The sequence below is a fragment of the Theropithecus gelada genome, chromosome X (assembly GCF_003255815.1).
Source record: "Theropithecus gelada isolate Dixy chromosome X, Tgel_1.0, whole genome shotgun sequence".
In the NCBI taxonomy this organism is placed as follows: domain Eukaryota; kingdom Metazoa; phylum Chordata; class Mammalia; order Primates; family Cercopithecidae; genus Theropithecus; species Theropithecus gelada.
In genome coordinates this window covers 29,477,768-29,505,144 of record NC_037689.1, presented here as the reverse complement: position 1 = coordinate 29,505,144, position 27,377 = coordinate 29,477,768, and the positions used below count along the sequence as shown (strand labels likewise).

At 40.3% G+C, this 27,377-nt stretch overlaps 1 protein-coding gene across 2 annotated transcripts; it reads left to right on the top strand.

The window, feature by feature from the left end:
* Positions 1-264: 264 nt before the first annotated feature.
* PNPLA4 (patatin like phospholipase domain containing 4) lies at positions 265-27,377 on the top strand. Of its 2 annotated transcripts, XM_025372468.1 has the most exons (7): positions 265-403; positions 1,564-1,756; positions 5,511-5,605; positions 5,758-5,893; positions 15,824-15,889; positions 25,777-25,929; positions 27,220-27,377. In XM_025372468.1, the coding sequence occupies exons 2-7, from the start codon at positions 1,577-1,579 to the stop codon at positions 27,349-27,351; spliced, it is 762 nt and encodes a 253-aa protein (XP_025228253.1). In that variant the 5' UTR covers positions 265-403; positions 1,564-1,576; the 3' UTR covers positions 27,352-27,377. The 2 variants fall into 2 exon arrangements, with proteins under 2 accessions (XP_025228253.1, XP_025228254.1); XM_025372469.1 differs by lacking the exon at positions 1,564-1,756 and having other exon boundaries at positions 394-403.

Below are 27,377 nucleotides of genomic sequence, written 5' to 3'. Positions count from 1 at the left end.
CAGAAAATGAGGATTATTAAAGAACAGTAGATTCGCAGGTGAGGGCCAAGTAGCGTTAAAAGATATGCAGGGATTACAACGCCTCTCTAGGGTGTAGGTTAAAATGTCTCTCTAGATACTCGAAGATAACATGACTCTAAACGAGTAAGTCTTGCCTGCGCGGGAGGACTCTCCGGTCTAGCGGCCATCTTGAATCCAGAAGTTTAAATAGAGCAGGCGGGGCCGAGCGGACGCCTGCGTCGGCGCGAGACGTCACATGTCTGCGCGGGAGGCGGTACCAACCCCTCCCGCAGGACTTTCTTGGGCCGGCTTGCGTAGAGCGTAGCGGCGTTGAATGACGGTCGGGCCCTGCCATCTACTTAAAGGGACTCGTTCAACACGGAAGTGTCCCGGGGCTGCATTGGTACGGAGCCCTGGGGCCCAGCAAGGGTGTGCTCCTGCGGGACTGATGCGGGGACCACCCCGGCCCCGCCGGCCTCTAAGCCGCCGGAGGGCACTGTGCCTGTGCTGGCTGGGCCTGGCCGCCTGAATGCTGAGCACCCAAACCCCTTCCGGTCCCCATTTGCAGAAGTGGAATCAAAACTGGGGCTCGCCCCCGGATCATTGACTGGGATTCAGTCTACGCGGACGCCAGCGCAGCCTGCGGCGGCCGAGCCTCCTGCCCTCACAGGGCCTGGCCGGGTGCATCAGGAACAGGCGGTCTTAGGTCCCTAAATTCGAGGCCCTGCAGTGTGCCTCATCTTGGGGTCCCTGAATGGGGCCCTTGGGCCCCCAAGGAAACCCTGAGGCCTTCAGAATGGACAGCCTTGTGGAGGCACAATTGCATTCACGTGGGCAAGTAGTGCGCACTGAGGCATAGGAAAACATAATTTTCTATTTAGATGTGTTCCAAGTATAAAGTGGCGTGGCTGACATTTCATGGAGCCTTAAATTGCCTTCGCCAGTCATGACCTCAGTTAGTCTTGAGATACTTGGCAAAGAAATGTATTGCATTGTTGAGTGAGTGCTTATTGCGTTACTCAGTGATTGTATTGGCGTTCATAAAAATATGGGTGCTCAATAGAAATGGGGAAGGGGAGTAGGGAACTATATTTAAACTTTTCTGATACACTTACCAAGAACAAATGTATCGTTCATTTGGAATTTGATACGGTCTCTAATAATTTTCTGTTTCATAATGGTAGTGCCGCCCCCACCCTGCAAAACGTTTCAAAGGGTCAAGAGAAAATACCAAATGCCCTTGCCAATTGGAATGTATACATCTGTTTCTTGCCAAGTAATTAAATCGTAGATTGCATAATCTATGTACCGAATAAATGTGGAATGTTGGGGGTTTTTTTTGTTTGTTTGTTTTTAATGTATAAGACTTGGGTCAAGGTGAGGAGGGAAAGAAAAGATTTCCTTGAAATATTCTTGTGTTTAATTAGAATTAATTGAAACCACTGTGTTTAAAACAGAGAATGATGTTAGAAGAAAGCCTTGGAACGATGATCAACATAAGACTACACAGTACGTGGGATAAACTCTTCCAACTTACAGCATTTTTGCTTTTTGTATTGCCAGTGCTGCAGCTAGAATGAAGCACATCAACCTGTCATTTGCAGCGTGTGGATTTCTGGGCATTTACCACTTGGGGGCAGCATCCGCACTTTGCAGACATGGCAAAAAACTTCTGAAGGATGTCAAAGCTTTCGCTGGGGCGTCTGCGGGATCCTTGGTTGCTTCTGTTCTGCTAACAGCACCAGAAAAAATAGAGGTAATTAAGTAGTAACTTAGACTGTGTTGCTCATCAAGAAATTAAGACCCAAAGGCAAACATGAGCATTGACTCTACTAAGTTAACACGGCAGAGAATTAATCCTTTGCTTGGAAACAGAAAGGATTAGGACTTTTCTTTTAAGATGTAATTATTAGGGATCTGTGCTCTGGTTGTGGAAAAGATTATTTTGCGTGATAGTGAAATAAGGAAATAAAATGACATATTACTCTTGAGTTTTTATTTATCCTTAAGATTCCAGCTCTGTTCCTTTCAAGCAAAGGATATTTCCTCTTTCTATGATGAGAAGAGCATGGGGCCTGTTTTCAAGGCCTTGAACATGTGGGCAACAAGTCTCTACTCACTGCTACGTAGAAATAGACATATAAATTAAAATGTGGGCAAGCAGTTTCTATTAAGTGGGATGGTATAGGAATTTAATTCTTTTTTAATTCTCACAGTGAAAGGAAGCTCTGAGTTCCAAGCAATTTATCCAGAAGTAATACAAATAAGTCTTCATTCAGTATTTTATTTAATGCAATCTATGTTTTAAAAATCTGTTTTCTGCTATCTAGACAGTGATCAAACATTTGCTGACTGTGAGAGCTGGATTCTGTAGTTGGAGGATATTATATTTGTTAATCATTACATACTTTAGCAGCTTTGAACAATAATGAAATAATAATTTAACACCCTCATGACCAAGAATGAATTTCAGTCACATTTAAAATTCTAAAACTATGCAATTTTAATCATCAAAATCTCACTTCAGAACTTTTGTGAGCTGCTTATCAAAGGGAAGCTAGATTTGAGGCCAATCATTCAGAAATCCACTTATCTTCCTGTGTTTGTATGGTTGATTTACAGGGAACTAGAAAAGTGATTTAAAAACTGCAGAGGTTAAACAGGATGAGAACCGTAAGCCATGCAAGGTATAAATGAGGTGGGAAAATTCCCCCTAAACTAGCAGATTCATATGCTTTGAATTACAAGCTACCTCCTTCCCATAACTGTGTTTCATTTTTGAAGCAGAGGACTCTCAGGGTGTTACTTCTTCCTTTTTACTGCAGTCTTTTCTTGAGCTCTGGCAAATCCTAAGCTTTGGAGTTATGTAGACTTGGTTTCCAATTCTCAGCAAATTAAACAATGTATTATATGATTTAGAATTAACCTGATTTGGAAATACTGCAATAGTACAGCCACTTATACTTAACTGAAATTCTGCCATGTTAAGACATTGGATAATTTACCTGAATTGGAGAGTTGATGCCATCATCTTCTCAGATTAGTTTACCTGTTGTTATTTATTTTTTGCACTAAATGAGAGACTGGGTTGTGTTGTCTGATGGTGCTGGTATGACGAAAAGATGTCTTTATCTGGTGCTCCCATGGGAAGGTAGAAAATAATTTTCTTAGTTTCCTTAGGGCATCCTCATTTGTTCTTGTTCAAAATAATTTTTCAGCCAAAGTAACCCTTTGACTTAAGGTTATTTTAGTTACTTTATATTTAGCATCTGAAATAATCCACCTGTAGGATAGCCTTGAGTGTTTTTTAGCAAATGTTTCTACCTACTCAGATTCGTGTTCACTTGGTTCTTGCTGATGATGTAAGTTCCTCAAGCTTTTTACTGTTGTGACAAATACGTGTGTAATTAATCTTGTTCTGAGCTTATGCATGAATAATTAAGAGGAGCACCTGATACAGGGCATGTTTTAAGTGGTAGGCAAATTTAGACGTTGATATGGAAGAGCTCAATGCTGCAAGTCTTTCCTCTGCCCTCACAATTTACGAGGAAGGCATGATGCTAGACTCAGTGGGGAACTCAAAGATGAATAAGTCCATCTTTAATAAGTTTACAGTCTGGTCCGGGCTATGGAGAGTATTGAATATAACTAAAATTAGTACAAAGAAATAGGCTAGATGGGTAGTCTAGCTCAGTAGAATGAACATACATTTGGTGGGGCTATCCCCATTTCTCACCCAGGAGCTTCCTGCAGCCTATATCCATTCCAGCTCCCTACAATCCACCTACCTCATAGCACTTAGAGTGATGTCACCCAAAGGTATATCTGATCACCTCATTACCCCCGGGGCAGAGGCTGTCTGTTGACTTAGGATAATGTGGCCCACGTTTCTCAGCTTGTATCACAAGGCGCTATGTGACTTAGCCCTACTTGTGGCTCGCCATAGGGACGCATTTCAGCTCTGTGCCCCTCTCAGAGTTGTTCTTGCTGTTGTTTTTACTATCCTCTGCTTTCACCTTCATCCCCTGCCCAATTCCTGTTTATGTTTAAGTCCCAGCCTGGGTGTCAAATTGGAGGGAAACCTTTGGCAACCCACGAGGTTGGAGGTTGACACACACCGTATTCATTTCCTGTTGCTGCTTTGACAAAGGACCTTCAACTTAGTGGCTTAAAACAGCATGTGTTTATCATCTTCCAACTCTGGAGGTCTTAAGTCTAAAAGGGTCTCACTGAGCTAAAATCAAAATGTCCTTGCTCACTCTCTCCAGAGGCTCCAGGAGAGAATCCATTTCCTTACCTTTTTCAGTTTCTGAAGGGTGCCCAGACTCCTTGGCTCCTGACCCCTTCCTTGATTTCTAAAGCCATAAGCACAGCATCTTCAAATCTCTCCAACTCTGCCTCTCCTACCTCCCTCCTTCCCTTACAAGAACCTTTTCGATGACATTGGTCCTACCCAGGTCATCCAGGATTATCTCCTCATCTCAAGGTCCTTAATTGGCTCTACAAAGTCCCTTTTAACAAAGATCTCCTAGTCACAGGTTCCAGGGACTAGAATGTGGATATCTTTGTGGGGAGAGGAGAGACCACTGCAATAATATAGCCACTTAACTGAAATTCTGCAATGTTAAGACATTGAATAATTTACCTGAATTTGAGACTTGATGTCCTCATATTCTCAAATTAGTTTACCTGTTATTATTTATTTTTTGCACTAAATGAGAGCCAAACACACCCTCGTGGGGGCTCTCATAGCCCTCTGTCACCTGCTCTTGGAGGCACTTATGAATGTCATGAGCACAGTTTCTTTGTATCTTGTCCTGTCCAAGTCCCAGTGCCTAGCCAAGTACGTGGTGTCCAGTTAGTTGCCAAATTAATTCATTATTTAATACAAAACAGACTTGGGTGTAAATCCTGGCTCTGAGTCTCATTTTTAGTGAGATATTGGGATAGGTACTTGAACTCTCCAATCCTCTGTTTTCTTATCTGTCAAGTTGGATGGTTATACCCACCTTGCAGGATGATGTGAAGATGAACTGACAGTGTCACCTCTGTGGATCCCAGTCCAGGGTAGACAGAGCATCCCTGAAAGACTTTATAAAATACCAGTGCCCAAGATGAATCTCCGAAGACTGGTTCAGTCTGTGCAAACCATAGACGTCACCACTCCTATTTCTGTCACTGGTGCTGTCATTTGTAATCAGCTTTATTGCAGGGTTGTAATCAAACTGCTGCTGAGACCACAAAATAGGTGTGGGAGAGAAGGTTAATTGCGCTGAGGAAACCTTCTGAAGAATGTGCTCAATTAAAATTCAGATTGAGCCTTCAAGGATTTTTCAGACGGGGCAAATGCCATTTAAGGTGCTTTACAAAGGAAAAAACAAAAAAGATTAGGATTTTGAGAGTGTATACCTTGCAAAGGGCCTGAGAGTGGTGGGTGAGGCCCCAGCCAGGTGGAGAATTTGCACACCTTTGATGACACATAGGGTCACTTCTTAATTTTCTTTTTTTAGGAATGTAACCAGTTTACCTACAAGTTTGCCGAAGAAATCAGAAGGCAGTCTTTTGGGGCAGTAACACCCGGTTATGACATCATGGCCCAACTAAGGTATACAGAGTACATTTTGCCCAAAAGTACATGAAGACAGAATGTTGACGACTCTCTGTACAAACTGTGGCAAGCTCAGCATTCTCTCTTGTAAAATATTTACAGGGCGTTCAGTAATTAAAGGTGAATGATGCAGATTGCTTTTTCTTTAGAAGTGGAATAGAGTCGATTCTTCCTCCCAACGCTCACGAGCTGGCCCAGAACCGACTGCACGTATCCATCACCAACACCAGAACCAGAGAAAATCACTTAGTCTCCACTTTTTCCTCCAGGGAGGACCTCATTAAGGTAATAAAGCCATGTTTCCTATTTGAAGAAATCAGCAGGTGCTGATTTCAATACTTTATATAAAAGTAATGAGCATTACCATGTTCTTTAGATCCTGTATCTCTTATCAGGCCCGATAGATGGTTGAGTGCTCAGTAAATTACATGTTTGATGAAAGTATTCACCAGGATCCCTCCTGAGGCCACCTCGTGATGCACTGTCATCCAAAAGCTCCCTGTACTTGTTCAGTGTCTTCCTGCAATGTTCAGATCTCACATTGATTATGTGAAGCAAGTCGCTGATGCAATTTAGTAGCAATAATTCCCGAAATCTATGTGGCTAATACTTTGGAGTGTATGTAGGGTTTTTAACATGTACTCTCTTATTCAGTCCTTCAAGTCCTTCTGTAAATCAGGTAGGATAGGTGTTATTGTGACCCTTTTATGTTTTTGTTTTTGTTTTTGTTTTGAGAGGGAGTCTCGCTCTGTTGCCCAGGCTGGAGTGCAGTGGTGCACTTTTGGCTCATTGCAACCTCTGTCTCCTAGGTTCAAGCAATTCTCCTGCCTCAGCCTCCTGAGTAGCTGGGATTACAGGCATGTACCACCATGTCCACCTACTTTTTGTATTTTTAGTAGAGACAGGGTTTCACCATGTTGGCCAGGCCAGTCTTGAACTACTGACCTCAAATGATCTGCCTGCCTCGGCCCCCCAAAGTGCTGGAATTACAGGCGTGAGCCACCGCACCTGATCCCTTTTATGTTTTTAACAGAGAAGTGAATGAAAATATTTTATGTGATGTATGTACCAATGTACCCAAGATTATCCTGCGTGGCAGTGGGAGCCAATTCTGGTACCCAGGTCTCTTAACTTTTCAATCTAATATTCCGTTTTGTTTCTTCCATTTTGTTCTGATGTCTTTCTGTCCAAACACATTTGAAAGTTGGTTGGTTGAGAATTCATTATCTCTGGGAAATACTTCAGCTGATTGATTTCCAAATACCAGTGTGCCTGCTGTGGTAATACACTGAATATTTGTAGGGTGGAAAGGGTGTATTTCTTTTGGAATTTTTTCTTGTTTTTCCCTCTAGTGCAAATCATAACAAGCTTCAGGTAATAGGGAGAATGTATGTTTTCATACAGCGGAAGGTAATGGGTTGAGAGTAAGTGGTAAAATTCCATATACTTGGATGCTGTCATTTGAAATACTTAATGAAATGTTGAATTGACAAGTAAAACTACTTGGCCACTTAATAGGTTAGAATATTTTTCCTCAATATCCCTGTTACGTCAGTCTGTCACTTACAAGTTAAGAGTCTTTCTATCTTATAAGAAGACATTATTCTATAATCTCATTACAGTATTATGTAGATTTGACAGTGTAAAGGGAAGAGCTGGGCAACCCATGCTAAGTGGTCCTAAGTCATCAATGTCCAATACAGACAGATAAGGCTTGCGGTGGGCAGACATGCATCTTCGTGTTTATCTAGGAACAGACTATGTGCTCTTGTGACATAAAATGAGAGGGATTCTGCCCCCAGATCTCTCTTTCTCACAGAGTCCATCCCTGGCTTCTCTGTCTACAATGACAGAACTCTCAACCCCTGATCTCCCTACATCCCTCCTGATTTACGTATCACTCTTTAGCATGATACCTCTTTACTGCTGTCCTGTTTAGCTTTTATTGTCCATCCTCCTTCACCAGAGTGTAAGCTCCAAGAGGCAGGGCTTTCTCTGGTTTGCTCACTGCTACAGCCCAGTACCTGCCACACTGCCAGCCATTGTGTAGGCACTCTGTAATATGTGTGAAATGAATGGATATGAACCAAGGTTGTATCTGTTACACTGGCTTGATGTAAAACAAAAGAAAAGAAAGAAACTGGGCCCTCCGTACTCTATGACCCGGGCAAAATCACATAGCTGGCTGGGGCTCAGCTGTGACTGTGGTCCACGCGTCTAGCATTCTTACCTAACTCTACCCCATGCTGGATAAAATGCTCATCCTCCCTATCCATCTCTTTTATGTGGCAGACAGAAGAATGACACCCAAAGCTGCCCTTACCCTAATCCCCAGAACCTGTCCAGATGTAACCTTACCTGTCAAAAGGGATTCTGTAGATGTGATTAAGTTTAAGGTCTGAGATAGGAGGATGATCCTGTATTATCCAAGTGGACCCAAACTAAGTACCTGAATCTTGAAAAATGGACACCTTTCCTGGATTCTGTGTACCATGGCTGGTTTGGAGATGTAAGAGCCACATGCCAGGGGAGCACAGAGACTTCTAAGGAAGCAGTTCCCCACTGTCAGCCAGCAAAGAAAAGGGGACATCTGCCCTGTAACCTGTGGAACTGAATTCTCCTAACACCTGAATGTACAAGGAGACACATTCTCCCCCAGAGCCTCCAGAAAGAGACGCAGCCCTGCTGACACCTGGATTTTCCCAGTGAGACCCATACCAGACTTTGGACCCTCAGACTGTATGACAATACATGTGTCTTGTTTGAAGCAGTTACATTTGTAGTAATTTGTTATAACGGCAATAGCAAACTGTTGCTGTTAAGAAAACATGATGGTTTTCTAGTTCCTTTGTTTTGGATAATAACTATTCAGAGAATTCGTGTAATTAGTTGAGTTCATTGAACAGAAGAGAAATTGTTGACACAAATGTGTAATACTTGTAAGGAGAAAATCGAATAATTGACATTTATTCTGGGTTCTACAAGAAACATTCTACGTGTTTAGGAGGATGTTTTAACCTTTTTCAGAATTAAAAAGAAGGAAGGATGAATAGTTCCATGATAGCAGATGGTGACTGTTAAACTGTGAAACCTATGCCTGAAATACTCAGGAAGAATTTAGCAGAAAAGAGTGACAGTGCGGGAAGACTAGGGATGATGTAGGAAAGGAATAAGCGTGAAGAGGAAGTAAAGTAACCCCCCTGCCAGGTAGGGACATGATCAAGTATATATGTTCCGGTGAAAGAAGAGGATGGTGGGAGAATGTTGTCTGAGGTGGTGCCATGGGAGGATGGTGCTTCTGACCTTTTTGGTTGGGATTGGGAAGGCTGCCTGAAGGTCACCCCACTCCCTTTAGGTGGAGACAGGAGGCTCTGAAGCCATGCGTTGAAGCAGCTCGATGATGGGTAGCTGCAGGTCTCCCAGGGCTTGGTACACCTGGCTCTGAATACACAGCCTGGGGTCTTGATATGGTTTGTCTGTGCCCGCCCCCCCCCCAAATCTCACCTTGAATTGTAGTTCCCATAATTCCTATGTATTGTGGGAGGGACCCAGTGGGAGATAATTGAATTATGGGGATGGTTTTCCCCATCCCATACTGTTCTCCTGGTAGTGAATAAGTCTCACAACATCTGCCTTTCACCTTCCACCATGATTGTGAGGCCTCCCCAGCCACATGGAATTGTAAGGCCATTAAACCTCTTTTTCTTTATAATTTACCCAGTATCGGGTATGTCTTTATCAGCAGTGTGAAAATGAACTAATACAAGTCTACTTCCCAGTATCTGGATATTCTTTAGATGGAGGGGATGGGAGACAGAGAGAAAGAGAGAGGTTGATTAAAACTCAAGTTAGAGAAAAGAGCATGGGAGAGCATGAAATACTAAACACTGATGATTTTCACCTCCTTTAAACTTTGCTCCATGTTGTATTTTCTGTCTGTTTTTATCATTAACTCATTTGTTCTGCTACTTAATAGTTGAATTTTTTTAAAATGCCTAGTTTTTCATTATCCACTAGCTGACTGATGCTGTTTGTTACAGACAGTGTGCCTACATACCTGAAAATCCAACTAGAAACCTGTAGCTTAGAATGTGTGTGAGAGAGAGAGAGAGTGAGTGTGTGTGTGTGTGTGTGTGTGTGTGTGTGTGTGTGTGTGTGTATTTTGAGGTCTTTTTGAATCTCCTCAAGGATGGTTACTTGTTTTATGAGTGTCCTGGTGATCATGTCTAGGCCTGTCGTTTCCTGACGTCGTCCTCTTGGACTGATTATTTTTGAGTCTCAGTTTTCTCATCTCTGAAATAGAATAATTCGCACAGTAATACTAACTAGTGTTACTGTGCAGAATAAATAAGATAAAGCATGTGAAAGTGTGTTTTAAATGGTAAAGCCCTTTATGCATGCTGAATGGAGCCAATATTTCATAAATAATGAACAAATAATAACCCATACACACCCCTGCTCAGCGCCCTTGTCTGAATCTGTCATGATATTTTAAAGCCATGTTCAGTCACAACTTTCTTTTCTTCAGGTTGAATAGGACTTACTTTTTCTTATCAATGTTACTCTTTAACCCCTTACTTATCACCTGTCTTCATGAACAATGTGCTAATTGATATCTGTAATACTTCAGGAAATGGTTGCTGCTGAGTTCTTGCCACCTTTAGGCATTTGATTTTACAGCTCATCATCATAAGCCTTCTTTTTTAAAATAAATAATTTTGTATGATGATTCATACTTAATTTATCTTAGTGAGCTTCACCTGTAGTGGCATGGAAAATCACTCGTTTGAAAGCTGCAATGCTAGTTGATTGTTTTCCTGGAACCCTTGCGGACTGTGTGGTCCAACTCTTCATTTTATTTAGAGTTGAATTTCCACAGAATTTTGAATCTTATGTTCATGAGGATTTAACTGTCTTTTCTACTTTATAAACCGTTATAAGACAGATGCAGGCCTTAAGGCATTCCTTTGTTCAGAATTTATTGGTGTCAACCATTCCGCTCCTCCCTTATAGTGACTGTACTAACAAAGGCAAACACAGATGGTGTCTGCTGCTCAACTACTTAAAGGCAGCCTGCAGAGGGGAGACCCCTTTATAGAGTTAACCAGAGCCCCAGGAGGCCCCCCTCCAAAATCATATCTTTATTTCCCATCTGAGAGATTGATTTCCGGGTGCCACACCCAGAAAAATGTTCCCTCCAAGGATGACCCTTTATGTCTGTGGGTCACCAACACATCAAAACCAAGATGAGATCAGTTCCTGCAAATGCAGATAATTTAGGGGATGGAAAAGAGTCATGGAGGGGTGGTACACATCCACCTAACCCTGTCATTGGTGGGCTCTGGGACCTTTGGTGAGTCTCAACTTCTTGGAGCCTTGGTTTCTTCATCTTTAAGATGGATACCTTCAGAACAAGGCCAAATGAAGTATGTATGAAAGTATTTCATCAACTCTTAAGTACATACCAGATGTGCATGGTCACCTTCAAGTGCCTCCACTCTCCAGACATCCATCTCTTCATACTGTTCATTATTTTGCATGATTCCTTCCTGATTCCTCTCCTGGTGTGCCGCTCTACAGAGTATCCCCCGAGTGTCAAGTGTGCGCATTTTGCATACCAACGCATTCATTTCGAGTTCCAGATTTTGTTGTGGGCTGTTTTTCTTTAGAAGCATGCATGCAACTAGGAAATCCAAACACATTTTAATGTTAGCCTTCAGCAAAGCATAACTAGGGAGGTGAGCCCCTAGGTTAAAAGAAAGTAATATGCAACCTCCATGGCTGAGCTAAAATGATGTGTAAAAAAAAAATTAACAGTGCAGTGACGTGGTAGAGTTCCACTACTTCCCTGAATTGGTACGAATCATTGAATTCTTCATGTTTAAGACTGATACACAAGTGTTTTCCAAAAGGGTCTTTTGACACGTGTGAATGCTGTAGGATAGAGGTACCCAGGAAGCCTTTCCTGCACAGTAGTGTCCCTGGCCATCTTGAGAAAATTCTGCCCTGTCTCTATTGCAGTGATGTCCTGAATTTCTTCGCATGTGTGAGAATGCTCTTAACAAGATCCTCTCACATTTAGCCTTGTGAAGGTGAAATAAGAACTGAATTTGAGATTGGTCATTATCTTGGAAAAACTGAGGAAGATAAATTTGAATCTGTCTTTGAATTTCAACTATACCAGCAGGTTCTGTATAAACAGTTAGATTCTCATTAAAGTCCACAGTAAACTTTAAGCATAAATGAAACTTGTTGAGAATTTAATCCCTAAGGAAGCTAGGCCACATAATTTTCTAAACACCTCTTTTCTATAAAATGCAAAATGAAGAGAGTCAATCAGAACGTGTCGAGAATGCGCACCTGGCAGTGTTTTATACTGTTGCTATAGGAAGACACTAGCTCTCATTTTTATCATTGTGTATTTAGTAAGAACACAAATCAGTGGTTTCACATATGTCCAACATTTAAAGTGCTGTACCAAGTGATAGGGTGTGAAAACTACACCCCTGCTTTCCACATCAGCGTTCTCAGCCACAAACACTGCACTCCTGGCAGTAGGGACCCAGATTATTCCCCAGATAGTTATTTCTTTTTTTTTTTTTTTGAGACGGAGTCTGGCTCTGTTGCCCAGGCTGGAGTGCAGTGGCCGGATCTCAGCTCACTGCAAGCCCCGCCTCCTGGGTTCACGCCATTCTCCTGCCTCAGCCTCCCGAGTAGCTGGGAGTACAGGCGCCCGCCACCTCGCCCGGCTAATTTTTTTTGTATTTTTAGTAGAGACGGGGTTTCACCATGTTAGCCAGGATGGTCTCGATCTCCTGACCTCGTGATCCGCCCGTCTCGGCCTCCCAAAGTGCTGGGATTACAGGCTTGAGCCACCGCGCCCGGCCCCCCAGATAGTTATTTCTTGTGACAGCTGTCTATCCTTTGTAAGAATTTGAGCAGCATCCCTGGTCTCTGTTCAGTAGATGCCAGTAGGACACCGCCGCCCCCCACCCTCTACCCCAGGTTATGACAGACACATTGATAAACGTTCCTGGAGGTAAAATCACCCCCAGCTGAGAACAAGTGCCGTAGACGTGTTGAAGTTCATTGGCAAGGTGAATTTCACTGGGAATATTGTGAGGTGAAATACACTAAAAGCATATGTTTAGGCATAATATTTTATTATATGACCTTAGAATGTCAGTCTTTATCTCCTTTCTTAGGAAATCCTATTTGCCTGCAATAAAATGGCAGTAAGCTGACTACAAATAAGAAAAGTTACTTAGCTCTTAACTATCTAAAGCTAATTTCCCCACTAAACTTGGTTTGATATACAAATCATCAGTCCATATAAAGGGAGAGTCAGCTATGACAAAAACAAATACATTTATTTGGAGGAGTGACAAGTATTTTCCAGTTCACTGCACTTTTCATATCATTCAGGAGGATTCTTACTGTTATTATCTGTAGGAAAGTAATTGGATAGCATTTTTCATCAAAATATCTCAAAATAGTTCCAAGCATTAACTTGTGAACTCTACATTTTACTTTGACACGAGGGAAAAGAAAATAAAACAAACCGTAATTCTAAGGTTAGTGATTTTTTTGCAGTTCACATGTCTCTCTGCAGAATAATGAAATAAATCATTATATTTATGGAGTGTTTTTGGTTCTTTAAAGACCTCTAAGTACTGTAATTTCACAATATGTGTGCTATCCACAAATTGCTCTAGTTATTGCTTTGTGGTGTGGCATTTGCTGAATAAGTTCATTAAATAGCTACATTGTGCTTGCAAAACATACCTAGGGTCTGTGATTATTTTTTTAAAAGTGTAGCCAATTGCTGATAAGGCTGGGTTTAGTTAGGGTGAATGCAGTTACCTTAACCGTAAACAACCTTTCTCTGAAGCCAATGATGTTATTGCTACCAGTGGGCTGAGAAGGTTGGAGTTGAAGATGCCTGCTTTCTGTCCTCTCTCTCCTATTGATTTATTAAGTGATCTTCACCAAATCACCCAAGGTGCTACTCACTCCTGCTTTGCCTCTTTGTGAAAGAAGCATGATTGCTGTAATGTCACAGTATTGCATTATGTGGGCCATTTAAAGTTGAGATTTTGAGAAGAATGTTGTGATGCGGGCATGTCCGCAATGATATTTTGTAGAAGGTTGACAGACCTTGTGTGAGGTTATTATTATGCCTTGTAATCAATAAATAAACAAGCACATAAAAAATAAATACAAGTGCCTACTTTCCTTTGAGAAACAGTGCTGCAAACTAGCGTGCTTTCACTATTTCAATAAACAAGCGATTGAGATAGATGTGTATAAAATTGACCAAAAGATGAAAAAAAGACTCATTGTGAGAAATCTGAAATGTTTATGTTGGCTCTGGTAAAATATACATTTTATATTAAAATAAATTGATGCCGGGGGCAGTCTCAACCATGTATTAGCAGAGAGATCTTTGAGCAACTTTATCTTTTTGAGACAGGGCCAAGAAATAATTAAATTAGACAGTATATTTGAGGCAAAGTCTACTTCATGAGTGTATGACCTGTGCATTTGCACATGGCTCCACTATCCAAAGGGCCTCACCGTTGGTTTAATGCTCTGCTGCCAACATCTCAATATTCTCCATACTTTATGAACAAGGGGCCCTGCATTTATTTTATTTTGGACAGGACCCAGAAATTATATAGCTGGTTCTGGCACCTAGTGCCAGCATGGTGCAACAGAACCCTTTCACACATGGCTATTTCTTACCTTCTTTCCTGCTGGAGTCCCTGTGTTGTGCTGTTATCCTTGAATTTGCCACTGCTGAAACCTGAGGCCCCAGAAACTTCTCTGGGCATTTGTCAGGAGCCTGTTGCTATAGGAGCTGTTACAACCAGGCCTGTGCCTTTGCAACCAGCATGCCACCAACAGCACTGGGCAACCTTCTTTAGTCCCACTATTGAGGTAGGTGGAGGAGTGTTGGGTCCATTCACATCACAGAGAAGGGAGAGAAATACCCAACAGATGTTTGTTGAGTACGAGCTCTGCCAAGGGCTGGACATACCAGGAGAGACACAAGTCCCTGTGCTTTCAGTGGGGTTTTTGGTAATGAGGAAACAGGAGACATGTCCAAGGAAGAACCACTGCATAAGAAAGCTATGGAAGTTCCCTGTACATGGTGCAGAAATAAAAATGGCAAGAGTAGGTTCCAGCTGTGTCGGGTTGCAGCTCAAAAGAGGATTTTCCTATGGAAATTGTTATGCTGCTGACTGAATTGGTAATTTAGTTGCCGTTCAGAATAAATAGGCTTTTGAGAGCTGACCCAAAAACCATACCTATAACATTGATTTTTAGAGGAAATGCCTTTTGAGTTCTAAATAATTGTAAATGGATGATCTGCAAGTCAGCATTTGAGCCATAATCCATTTCTGAATAATGTATGATGAAAAAAAAAGTCTCATGAAATCTTTGACAACAAACAGCCAGAGTCTTTCACTTATCAGTTGAAAGATTATAGCTTAAAAAATATTCAGTATCTAATGCTGTATGTTTTCAAATAGAATACTAGTGATTTGGAAACTACACAGCAAAATAAAACATTTACATTTCAGAAAAGCTATCAGAGCCCAACTTCTTATGACGTATGGAATGGTAATTGCCTAAATGACAATCTTTTTCAACTTTTTAAATGGGAGCTAAAGCATAATTGATGTCACTGCTTGCCAGGGTTCCATTACATATCCTGACCACGTCATTGGAACATAAAATATGTCATTCCCTTTGCAAATCCTGGTGACATAAATGAGAACATCTCTGAGCTGTGGACTAACCTCTCCTGTCGTAATCAGAGGGCGTTGTTCCTCCAGAAAGTAGGAGTGCAACTGTAACATGGTTTTTACAGTATATGATAGAACATTACAAATAATTTCTCTGTACCTTTACATACTCAGGAACTTAGACTTACCTTAAATTTTGGTTTATAATAACTTGTGTGTCTACTATAAAAATGCTGATTTTTACCCAGGTGAAGTTGATTGATTCTGAGTGTGTCAACTTGTACCTATCTGTTTAGAGTCTTTTCTGTTATTAAAAGTGTTATCTTTTATGTAATTATGTGCAGTGCTGCACTTGAAGTCTGTGGGGCTTATTTATTGAGATTTTGCTAGTCAATACTACATCAACTGTATTGTCTGAATGTTCATGCATGTAGTCATGAGCTGCTTTATTTTATCCATCTAGGTCCTCCTAGCCAGCAGTTTTGTGCCCATTTATGCAGGACTGAAGCCAGTGGAATACAAAGGGCAGGTAAGCTTGTTATAACTGAGGAATTACCTTCCTCCCCATATTAATATGTTTCTTTTGAAACATCCAATTTTATAATTGTTCTGGTGGCTTCAAATCAGTTTATATGTTTTTTTCCTCATAAATAGCTTTGTTTCTCTTTAAGAGGAAAAAAAATACAGGGCCAGTGATAACTTATCATCAAGATCTCGTGAATGGGAATGATTGACTGTGATGCTCTTATTTTCATCATATATATATGTGTGTGTATGTATATATATATATGTTCTGTTGTTGCTGTTGTTATTGGCAGTGAATGATTTTTTTTCCCCACATAGTAAAGTCCTACTCACAGCCCCTTCTAAGCAGAGTTGTGCCACCATCAGGGTGAGAAAAGGCTTCAGGGCTCCACACCTTGTCCTCCCCCAGACAATGCAGCATGGGTTCCTTCCAGCCTGCCCTCAGCCCCTCTGCTAGGGGATGACCCACTCCCTTCCAAGGGTCTCTACTTACCCAGACACATTGATCACTGTAAGGCCAAAACCCGTTTTGTTTGAGGAGAGTGCTCCTCTCTTGGAGCTGGCACTTAAGACAGGATGCCAGTTCTTTTAGGGAAATTTAGACATGGGCATGCACCTAAAGTCTGCGCTGAGTGTGACCCAGCTTCCTTCTGTGATCTACACAGAGTTTGTTTTAAGTATTCACCATTCTATCCGAGGCAGCTCCCCCATTGCGTGGACACAGGTTCAATATGAGCATTTTATTCTCAAATATGGTGTCTGTTTCACACATGTCACAGATATATATTTTATAACCAAATGTAGTATTTGGTTTAATGTGTTTATTTAACATATGATGGAAACATACATTTTATAATTAATACAATAGCTATTTTACAGACACCAGAGATATGTATTTTCTAATCAAATAGAGTATCTGTTTAGCACATACCAGAGATATGCATTTTATAATCAAATGCAGTATCTATTTAACACATACCAGAAATATGCATCTTATAATCAAATAGAATAGCTATTTAACACATGCCAGAGATATATATTTTCTAATCAAATAGAGTATCTGTTTAGCACATATACCAGAGATATGTATTTTATAATCAGAGTTATCTAACACGTACTAGAGATATATATCTTTTAATCAAATATTATACCTATTTAACACATTCCAGAGATATATATTTTATAATTAGAGTAGATATCTAACACATACCAGAGATATGTATTTTATAATCAAATAGGGTATCTGTTTAGCACATACCAGAGATATGTATTTTATAATCAGAGTATCTGTCTAACATGTACCAGAGATATGTATTTTTTAATCAAATATAGTACCTATTTAACACATGCCAGAGATATATGTTTTATAATCAAATAGTGTAGATATTTAATACATATCAGAGATACATATTTTATAATGAAAGTATTTAGCATATATCTAATAAAGTATTTAGCATATATCAGATCAGGCATACATTCAGGATGAATAAATTACATTTGTTTTATATATATGTAATATATATTTATTTATTAATAAAAGAGTACATACAAAGTGCTTTAACCATCATTCATTCATTCATTCACTCACTTTGAGGGCCCAGCACCAGGCCTGTGCTCAAGGAATTGATGGTCTCTCAACAAAAGAACTGAGTTTTACAAACCCTTTGGCTAATAGGATCGAGGCAGTGTCTCTGTTCTGATCTCATTGGTCCTCATCAGTGTCTTTCCTTGAGCTTTGCTGAACTTTGGAATTTTTCTTTTCTCTCGTGCAAATCATAATAGGCTTCAGTTAATATGGAGAATGTATGTTTTGATAGAGCAGAAGGTAATGGGTTGAGAGTGAGTGGTAAAATTCCACATATTCGGATGCTGTCATTTGAAATACCTAATGAAATGTCGAATTGACAAGTAAAATTACTTTGCCACTTAGTAATTAGAATATTTTTCCTCTATGTCCCTATTATGCCAGTCTCTCACTTACAAATTAAGTGTTTCTATCTTAGAAGGAGAGGCAGGTGGTAGAGGCTCCAGGTTCTCTTCCAATATACACTTTCTTCTTCTTCCTTAGTAACAGAATCCCAATTTATATCTGAACCTATGGCTGTGCAGCTAGGTTATATATCCCAGCTTCCCTTGCAGTTAGGTGTGGCCGTTTGTTTTATTGTTGGGCAATGACATGTGAGCCGAATAACTGTGGGACTTACAGTACAAGGAAAGTTGTATACCTTTCCATTTTTCCTGTTGCCCAGAACTTAGATATGATTACTGGAGCTCCAGCAGCTATTGTTCATCATGAGGTCAAGGATCACACCCTGAAGATGGCCAAACAGTGAATTGGAAATACCCAGGTCCTAAATGATTTGAGGAGTCTGCCTTACCATCCTGCCCTCGATATTCCTGTTACCAGAAAAAAAGAAGTAAAACTTTTTTTTTTTTTTTTTTGAGATGGAGTCTTGCTCTGTCACTCATGCTGGAGTGCAGTGGTGCAATCTCAGCTTACTGCAAGTTCCACCTCCCAGATTCACGCCATTCTCCTTACTTAGCCTCCTGAGTAGCTGGGACTACAGGCGCCTGCCACCATGCCCGGCTAATTTTTTGTATTTTTAGTAGAGATGGGGTTTCACCGTGTTAGCCAGGATGGTCTCTATCTCCTGACCTCATGATCCGCCCGCCTTGGCTTCCGAAAGTGCTGGGATTACAGGCGTGAGCCACCGTGCCCAGCCTAAAACTTTTGTTATTATTGTATACACCAGAATCCAGTGCTATCTGCTGTAGGGATTCTTACTTCCAATTTTACATGTGAGGAAATTGAGATGTAAAGACGTCAGTCTATTTCACTGAAGTCTCTGAGCTTAGAAGGGGGCAACTTCCCCAAGATAGTCCTTAATGTTTCTCTCTTTGCTGTGCCTCTTACTCTGCTTTGCCCTTTAGTTCTTTTCAAACAATGCATTCCTTGTTTTCTTCCTGTCCAGCCCCAGTGCCATGTCGTGGGTGTGTGACAGGAAGACTAGCAATGTTTAAAAGGGCATGAGTGAGGAATCAGAGTTTCTAGTGAACTTTCCATGATTTGATTGAGTACTTTGGACATGAACATAGAGTGACAGCCACAATTAAACAGCAGGGAACGCACAGGCCCAGAACTGTGAGGAAGATGGAAAGCGACCCACCCAAGCCCCTTGACCCTGGGCAATGTCCCAGGACAGTGTCTTGCTGATCATGTGGTTTCTGTGCATAGGAGGCACATTATAAATACTTGTAGAGTTGAACCTTATGTCTCCTGAAAGCATTCAGTTTTCCTCTGTTGTTTAATGGAGTCTGCAATAAGGGGGCCTCACGCACATGATTGATAAGAGAGCCACAGCGGCCTCGCATTGTTTATAACACCAGAAAGCGACAATTTAGAAGTACCATTCTCTGCTTAACACTAACTCTCCTTAAGCCTGATCACCTCCCACATTCTAATAGGGTTTCCATGCCGAGTTGTTTTCTAGAATCTTTCCTTTCCGTTTTCAGGGAAGTGTGAAGGTTGCTTTAAATGCAGTGTTTTAATGTTAGTATAAGCTTTTTATGTGATTTAAATTACTTAAACATTTCAGTCATGCTGAATGCACCTCTCGTTTTCTAGATTTTCATGTTTTCATAGAGCTCAGGTTTTGATGTATTTGTTGTCTTTGGTTGTTTTTCTGAAGTGACGAAAGTGGAGGTGGCAGAAGGGGAAAAAGAGACTTAGTGTTACTTATGTTTGTGGCATTGAGTCAGGAAAGGCAGACAAAGTGGGACTCGGGAAACAGGGGCAGAGTCTATTCTCTCCACTTGTGACTTTTGTTAAATACACAGACCTCCTCATTTCTACATTGCAGGTATTGCTGGATTTTATTAAGATATATTTGTGGATCCAATATGTGCATTAAAATGTTTTTATTAATCGCTTAGAAGAATCATACCTTAATAATACATAAGATTAATTTCAACTAGAGCAAACACCAGTATGAGTCCTTTCAAAACCCTCTACCAGTGGTTTAAAGTGGAATGATGTCTTTGAAAATTACTTTTTCTTTTTAACTTGGGAAACATGGCAAAACCCTGTTCCTACGAAAAAATACAAAAATTAGCCAGGCATAGTGGCATGTGCCTATAGTCCCAGCTGCTTTGGAAGCTGAGGTGGGAGGATCACCTGAACCTGAGGAGGTTGAGGGTGCAGTGAGCTATGATCACACCACCATACTCCAGCCTGGGCAACAGAGCAAAACCCTGTTTCAAAAAAAAAAAAAGAAAAGAAAAAGAAAAAACTGCTTTTTAAAAAATATTATTTAAAAAAGTTCTGTAGTTTTCTCTGGCTTCATCTTATGACTATTTTAGTACCTTACTTATAGTACATACTCATTAATAGATGTGTCAGTGAATGAATGGAAATAAATTGAAGTTTAGTCCTATATTTTTGACTAATGATTTTTCTTTACTACATATGAACTCTTTCCAATGGTAGAATAAATCCACAGGAATGTTCACACATTTAGGCCATGTTTTCACAGATTCTTGTCAATTTGGAATAAGAATGAAAATTTTCAAGAGGAATTCTTAACTGATTTGTTTTAAAAGAGAATTAGCATTGGCAGGTGACTAAAATATCAGAATAAAATCATCTCCAGAACTGGCAGATTCAGATCAGAAGAAAAGCTGTAGGATTGACTGGGCACGGTGGCTCCCACCTGTAATCCTAGCACTTTGGGAGGCTAAGGCGGGCGGATCACCTGAGATCAGGAGTTCGAGACCAGCCTGGCTAACATGGTGAAACCCTGTTTCTACTAAAAATACAAAAAATTAGCTGGGCGTGGTGGCACACGCCTGTAATCCCAGCTACTCGGGAGGCTGAAGCAGGAGAATTTCTTGAATACAGGAGGCAGAGGTTGCAGTGAGCAGAGATCACGCCATTGCACTCCAGCTTGGGCAACAAGAGTGAAACTCTGTCTGGAAAAAAAAAAAAAAAGAAAAGAAAAGAAAGGCTGTAGGATTTTGCGTTGTTTCCTTTCATCTGAGTTGGAATTCAAGTAATATTTTGACTCTGTAGTATTACACGATCACTTCTTGGCCTTTTGGCTAAGATTAAGTGTATACTATTACAGGAACATGAAAATGCACCATTGTATTATCCTAGTCCATGCGAATTTGGCCTTATGGGTCATTTATTCTTTCATTCTTGACACTTCTGTCGGAAACAGAATTGTGGAATACTCCATGTAACTGTGCTTTTATATGAGGTTGATACTGTGGTCCTTAGGCTCCTGTTTCCTCATGGCTTAGACTTTTAACATAGAAATGCAGCTCTGTCACTGTCATAACAAACAGTGGTAGCTGGCCTTGTCACCAGCTAGATTTGGCTGGATGGAAACCTGGATATCAATTTCTAGTTATTCTGAAATAGACGCTATTATTCCTCAGTGACTTTTTAGATTTTTTTGGTTTGTCTGTTTAATTTTTGAAACAACATGTTAGTCCTCTAGGGAAAATTTTCTATATGGTGTTTATAGATGGTCAACTGTTAAATAACCCTTTAGAGCCTTCTCAAAAGTAGGTATCTGGAGTCATCATTTTTAATCATCCTTCACACATGCAAAAACCAAGAAAGCAATGCACCAAGAATCAATACTTAGTAGAGGTTAGTATGGCAGGTTTCTCAACCTCTCTTTTAGAATTGTATTTTTACTTGTCTTTCTTTGATTAAAAAATCTTATCTGTCTTCTTCTCACCATATTTGGGAGATTCTCACCTGTGTCCAAGGAGGTGGGTATCTCTTTGTCTCTTTCCCTCTCCCTTTTATTTTAGGAATTGCTAATCAAGAGCATTGTTGGGCATTGCTATCTGTAGGCTGTCTCATGAAAGCAATGCAGACATGTTTGCAAATATGAAATTATTGTTCAAAGCACATGTTCTTCTCTCTCACCCCTCAGAAATCAATTCTAATTTGCCCTGCCCCATAGAGCATCCCTGAATTTTACAGTGTCTGAGAAAAAAAACCTGAAGTGAAAAGACAACTCTATCCCTTCTTGCCTGTATATTCGGTAGCAATAGATGTTTCATTCTCTGTAAAGTATCAGACAGTAAATACCCTCAGCATTGTCTCTGTCAACACACCTACTCAACTGTGCTGTTGTAGAGGGAAGCAGTCGCAGGCGATATCTCAACAAAAGGTCTTGGTCATGTGCCAATAAAATTTTATTTACTGAAGCAGATGATGGGCCGTACTTTGCCACCCCGTGAACTATAGCAAGGAAACCTGCAAGCCTCAGTTTCTTCTTCTTTAACATGAGGTAACTGAATATACGAGCATGACCTTTCTGCCTTATAGGGTTCTTGTAAAGAGCATATTAAATTATACATGTGAAATCACTTTTGCACTATTAGGCCCTGTGCCATGGTATTTATAGTAATTATAGATAGCAACATCTTATTCATTCTTCCAGAAAAGTATTTTTTATTCACTTGTTTTTTTGAATGAAATATACCTTAAGAAAATGGAGCCCTTCATTGAAGTTCTATCACAAACATATCCCCAGCATCTACCACACATCCAGACACACACTGGATGCTCAGGGATCACTTACTGAATGAATAAACTGGCCCTTTCAGTGGATATTAACTCATCAAGTCCTTTTTTTAAGTTTTCCACCTACATTACATAATAGCAGTTTCTTGAATTCATAAGGCATGTTCTCAATAGGTACCCATAACACACCAATGTATAAAGCAAAGTTTAACAAGTACTGCCAGATGAATATTCTAGCCTGTTTAGGTGTAACAGGTAGCCTTATCTCTTTAGAAGTGATTCCACTAATTGTAGTTTTCAATGCTGTAACTTTCAGAGAACAATCACAGTAGATGTCTGCCCCACAATTGGGCATGAGTTTTTTGTTTTGTTTCTGTTTTTCTATTGAGCAGTTGCTTATTTCTATGTCTTAGGACTCAGGCATTGACTTGAATGTGGAACACACTTAGAATATGGCCAAAGATTAGAGAAAAGAATAGTAGGTCTAGCAGTGGGACCGAGAGGTGGTCACTGTACAGCCTGTAACGAGTATGATTTTGAAACTATTTTGCTCTGGAATTTTTATGTACTTGCTCTACCTTTTCCTTTGAGGATGATGGTGCTATGTGATGAAAACTGACACACGTACAGGAAAACTTTAGACCAGCAGCTATTTTTCTTAAGGACAATTTTGGAGTCACAGAAGCTCATAGAAGTAGCTATCAGCATGTAGAATGCTGCCCGTGAAGCAAGAAGATGGGAATGACTCACAGCCATATGTTGTGAACAGCCAGAGAATTCATGGACAGAAGTGTTTACTATGCAAGATTTTAAACTATCAGTAGAGCACAAGATATAAAATGTTTCTACTTTTAATTTGGAGGTTGAAGAATATTTGTTGTTGTGACAGTTGTTTCCAGAAACTTTGCTGGAATCTGCATGCCTGAATGAATGTGTGATTGTCCTGAGTGATACAGCTCATGAGAGCATAAATCAGGAGTAAGAAGTACCACATTTAGCATATCTGAGTAGTGGGGCTATAGCATCAAGGGTTATAGAAGGAGCTGATATCATTGCAAGTTTAATCAAGTAGTTTGATAAGCTGCTGTACATTTTCCCTTGTCATTTATCTAATCAGAATAAGCTAACAAGAGTGAACAAAATTTGGAAAAAGGATTTTCAATTCCCTGAAACAGCAGTCATTAACCCCACAGTAAATTAGAACACTTTCCAATTTAATGAGCCAGATTGCCCTTCTTTTCATTAAGTTGAATAAATCAGAAGAGCTGTTACTTAAAGTTTCATATCTTTAATTTTTCTTGATGAAACCTATATGAATTTTTACATCATTGATGACAGCTTCTGTTGACAATATGAAATAATTTTGGAAGCTGTCTTTCTTTTCCCTTCTGGGTATTATCCTATTCCAGAATTTGATATTTACACCTAAAGCAATCAGGGAAAAAAGCAAGTTCTGGGACAGAATCAGATATTTTCGAGCCTTTTTTTGCAAACCTCCCTTTTAGATAATACAGTTATATAACCAGCTATATTTTATGTGTACATATACATACATATATAAACACACATACACAAACACATATATACATGCATATACACATACACATACGAATAAGTATGTGTAATACACATATCATAATCTTCATATTCTTTTAAACATAATGACAATATGCAAATTATACAGGTCAGTTTTATTTTAATCCAATCTACTTATACTCTCTCCTCCACCAAAATGCAATTCTCTCAAAAGGAATTTTCAACCCATTTTTATCTTTTATTTATTTACTTTTATTTCCTTTGGAGGAGTTCGTGGCTTGCTAGGGCCTTTGTAAATAATGTAATACCACTCATTTTGTCACCAGCTTTAGAAATAAACACAATTGACCGGGTACAGTGACTCATGCCTGTAGTCCCAGCACTTCAGGAGGCCAAGGTGGGCAGATCACGATGTCAGGAGATTGAGACCACCCTGGCTAACATGGTGAAACCCCATCTCTACTAAAAATACAAAAAATTAGCCAGGCGTGGTGGCGGGCACCTGTAGTCCCAGCTACTTGGGAGGCTGAGGCAGGAGAATGGCGTGAACCCGGGAGGCGGAGCTTGCAGTGAGCCAAGATGGCGCCACTGCAGTTCAGCCTGGGCCACAGAGCGAGACTCTGTCTCAAAAAAAAAAAAAAAAAAAAAAAAAAAATGAAATAAATAAATAAACACAATTAAGAAGGACATGAAAAAGACACATTGGAAGAAATGAATGCATGGTTTTAAGTGAGTTGAGAACATTTTATTTTGGCCTGTTTTCTCCCTCCTCTTGCCATCTTTATGTTGAATAACAAAGATTTGTTTTATCTGCATTTCATTTTACACATTCAAGCACAACTCAATTTACAAACTTCACTGAAGATTCCTGCATACAGGACTTTCAAGTGTTACCAGACTTTTTGTTTTTTTTGTATATTATCTGAAGGCTATTTTTAATAACAGATAAACTTAGACAATTTGGACGTTATTTCCATGTGTGTTGTGTTTATTGATTGCTATGGCTGATCATGTGAATACATCAGATCATGGCTGCATTGAGACTGTTTGGCCTTGGAATAGACAGCAGAAGGAATATTGTCTGTGTGATTCTTCTGTCACCATTCCTCATCGTGCACTTCTGTAGAGCTAGGGACTGAGGCTGCACATACCTTGAGCACCTCATTGTCCGTCCTCATTGCCCCAAGACTGTTTCATTTTCTTCCTTGGGAGGCTTCTGTCCTCCGCCTTCTCCATCACTCACTCCCCTTTGAGGTGGGCTTGAGAGCACTGAGTGCCTACTGAGGAATGTATGCTTTGATGCAGCACTCCCACTCCTTATGGCTTCAGGACATGCCCCTTGCTTCAAGAGCACAAGAACCACTTTGGAATTAGAAGCATTTCTAGTTGCTGTATTTACTTTTTAAGTTTGCCACAGAAAATGCCAGTTTCCAATTCTTATAATAAAAATGGAACCTCCTCTGGTGGTGGATGTTTTGTTCAGCATCCACGGTAAATTTGACTTTTTAGTTTGATTGAATAATGAGCCCCAATCTAATTACACATGACTTCTTAGGCATGCACTCTAATCAGTAAGAATTCAAGTCTTACAGACAATAATCTAGTTAAATTCTGTCCAGAGTTGTTCTTATATTGGTAAGTGATATGTGTACCAAGATTTGTTTTACCCCCAAAACAGATCCCCAATGGGATTAGTCCTCAAAAATAGCAATTTAAAAGCATATCCAAAGCACACATACTATTAGAATCTGCTTTTCTTTGTGCGGGATGTGTTGTTGACATGTGCTGACGTGAGATGTTTCTTTCCACAGAAGTGGGTGGACGGAGGCCTCACCAACGCTCTTCCCATCCTGCCCGTCGGCCGGACTGTGACCATCTCCCCCTTCAGTGGACGACTGGACATCTCCCCGCAGGACAAAGGGCAGCTGGATCTGTATGTTAATATCGCCAAGCAGGATATCATGGTGAGTAATTATGTTCAGTGATATATGAAGAGTCCTGATCTACTAAAAATTTCCACAGATTTCAACGTGTTTCCCAAGCACTGGAAGCTCATTGATAATTGTAGGTAGGGGTTGCATCTTCTCTTTAGTGTATTGTTTAATACTTTACAACATGTATCAGGCATAGGAACTTGGGTTCTTATGGACTGTCAGCATTAAGTCTTTTTGCTGCTTTTATTTTTATTTATTTTTATTTTATTTTTAGCACCCCTCCTACCTTAGCCTGCCATGTAGCTGGGACTATAGATGTGCACCATCTCGTGGGGCTAATTTTTTTTTTTTTTATCTTTTGTAGAGACAGGGTTTCACTAGGTTGCCCAGGCTGGTCTCAAACTCCCTGACTCAAGTGATTCTTCCATCTTGGCCTCCCAAAGGATTACAGACATGCACCATGCCCACCCGTTTTTGCTGCTTATTAACTGTCACTTCTTTTTCACATCAATAAACTTGGTAGGATATCAGAGCAATTTTTTTCTTCTTTGAGACAGGATGTTGCTCTGTCCCCTAGGCTGGAGTACAGTGGCAAGATCATGTCTCACTGCAGCCTCGACCACCCAGGCCCAGGTAATCTTGCCGCCTCAGCCTCCCAAGTACTTGGGACTGCAGGCACGTGCCACCACACCCGACTACCTTTTTAAAAAATTATTTGCAGAGACAAAGTCTCACTGTGTTGCCTAGGCTGGTCCCAAACTCCTGGGCTCAAGTGATCCGCCTGCCTTGGCCTCTCAAAGTGCTGGGATTACAGGCCTCAGCCACCACGCCTGGCCCAGAGCAATTTTAAATAAAACCATTTATTTGCTTAGAAAGATGGAAGTAATGAAATATATAAAAATAGTCGAGAAAAACTTAGGGACCCAAATGAATAATTGACATAAAAATACTGATTGCCTTAATCTAGTCTAATAGTTTTCCACGTGGGATGATATCATACCCAGACATTTTTGGTTATCATGTCCCAGTTGTGCCCCTGGCATCTGGTGGGTAGAGGCCAGGAATGGTGTTAAACGTCCTACAGTGCACATGACCATCACACAGTTAAGACATCGCGGCCCCAAATGTCAGCAGTACCAAGGCTGAGAAACCCTCCTTTACTGTATCAGTGGAGGTAACTTCTGAAATTTGAATTTTTCCTACTGATTTTTTTGTTACTGCTAATTGTATCTGTGATAAGAAAACCTAGATTATAAAAATAGTGTATATTTTCCTGTACTGCAATATCCTACAGCTTAAATTTCAGTCTTTTTATTCTAGTTGTCCCTGGCAAACCTGGTGAGACTCAACCAAGCCCTTTTTCCCCCAAGCAAGAGGAAAATGGAATCTCTGTATCAATGTGGTTTTGATGACACTATTAAGTTTTTACTTAAAGAAAATTGGTTTGAATAAAATGCTTAAAAGCTTATAATGCAAAA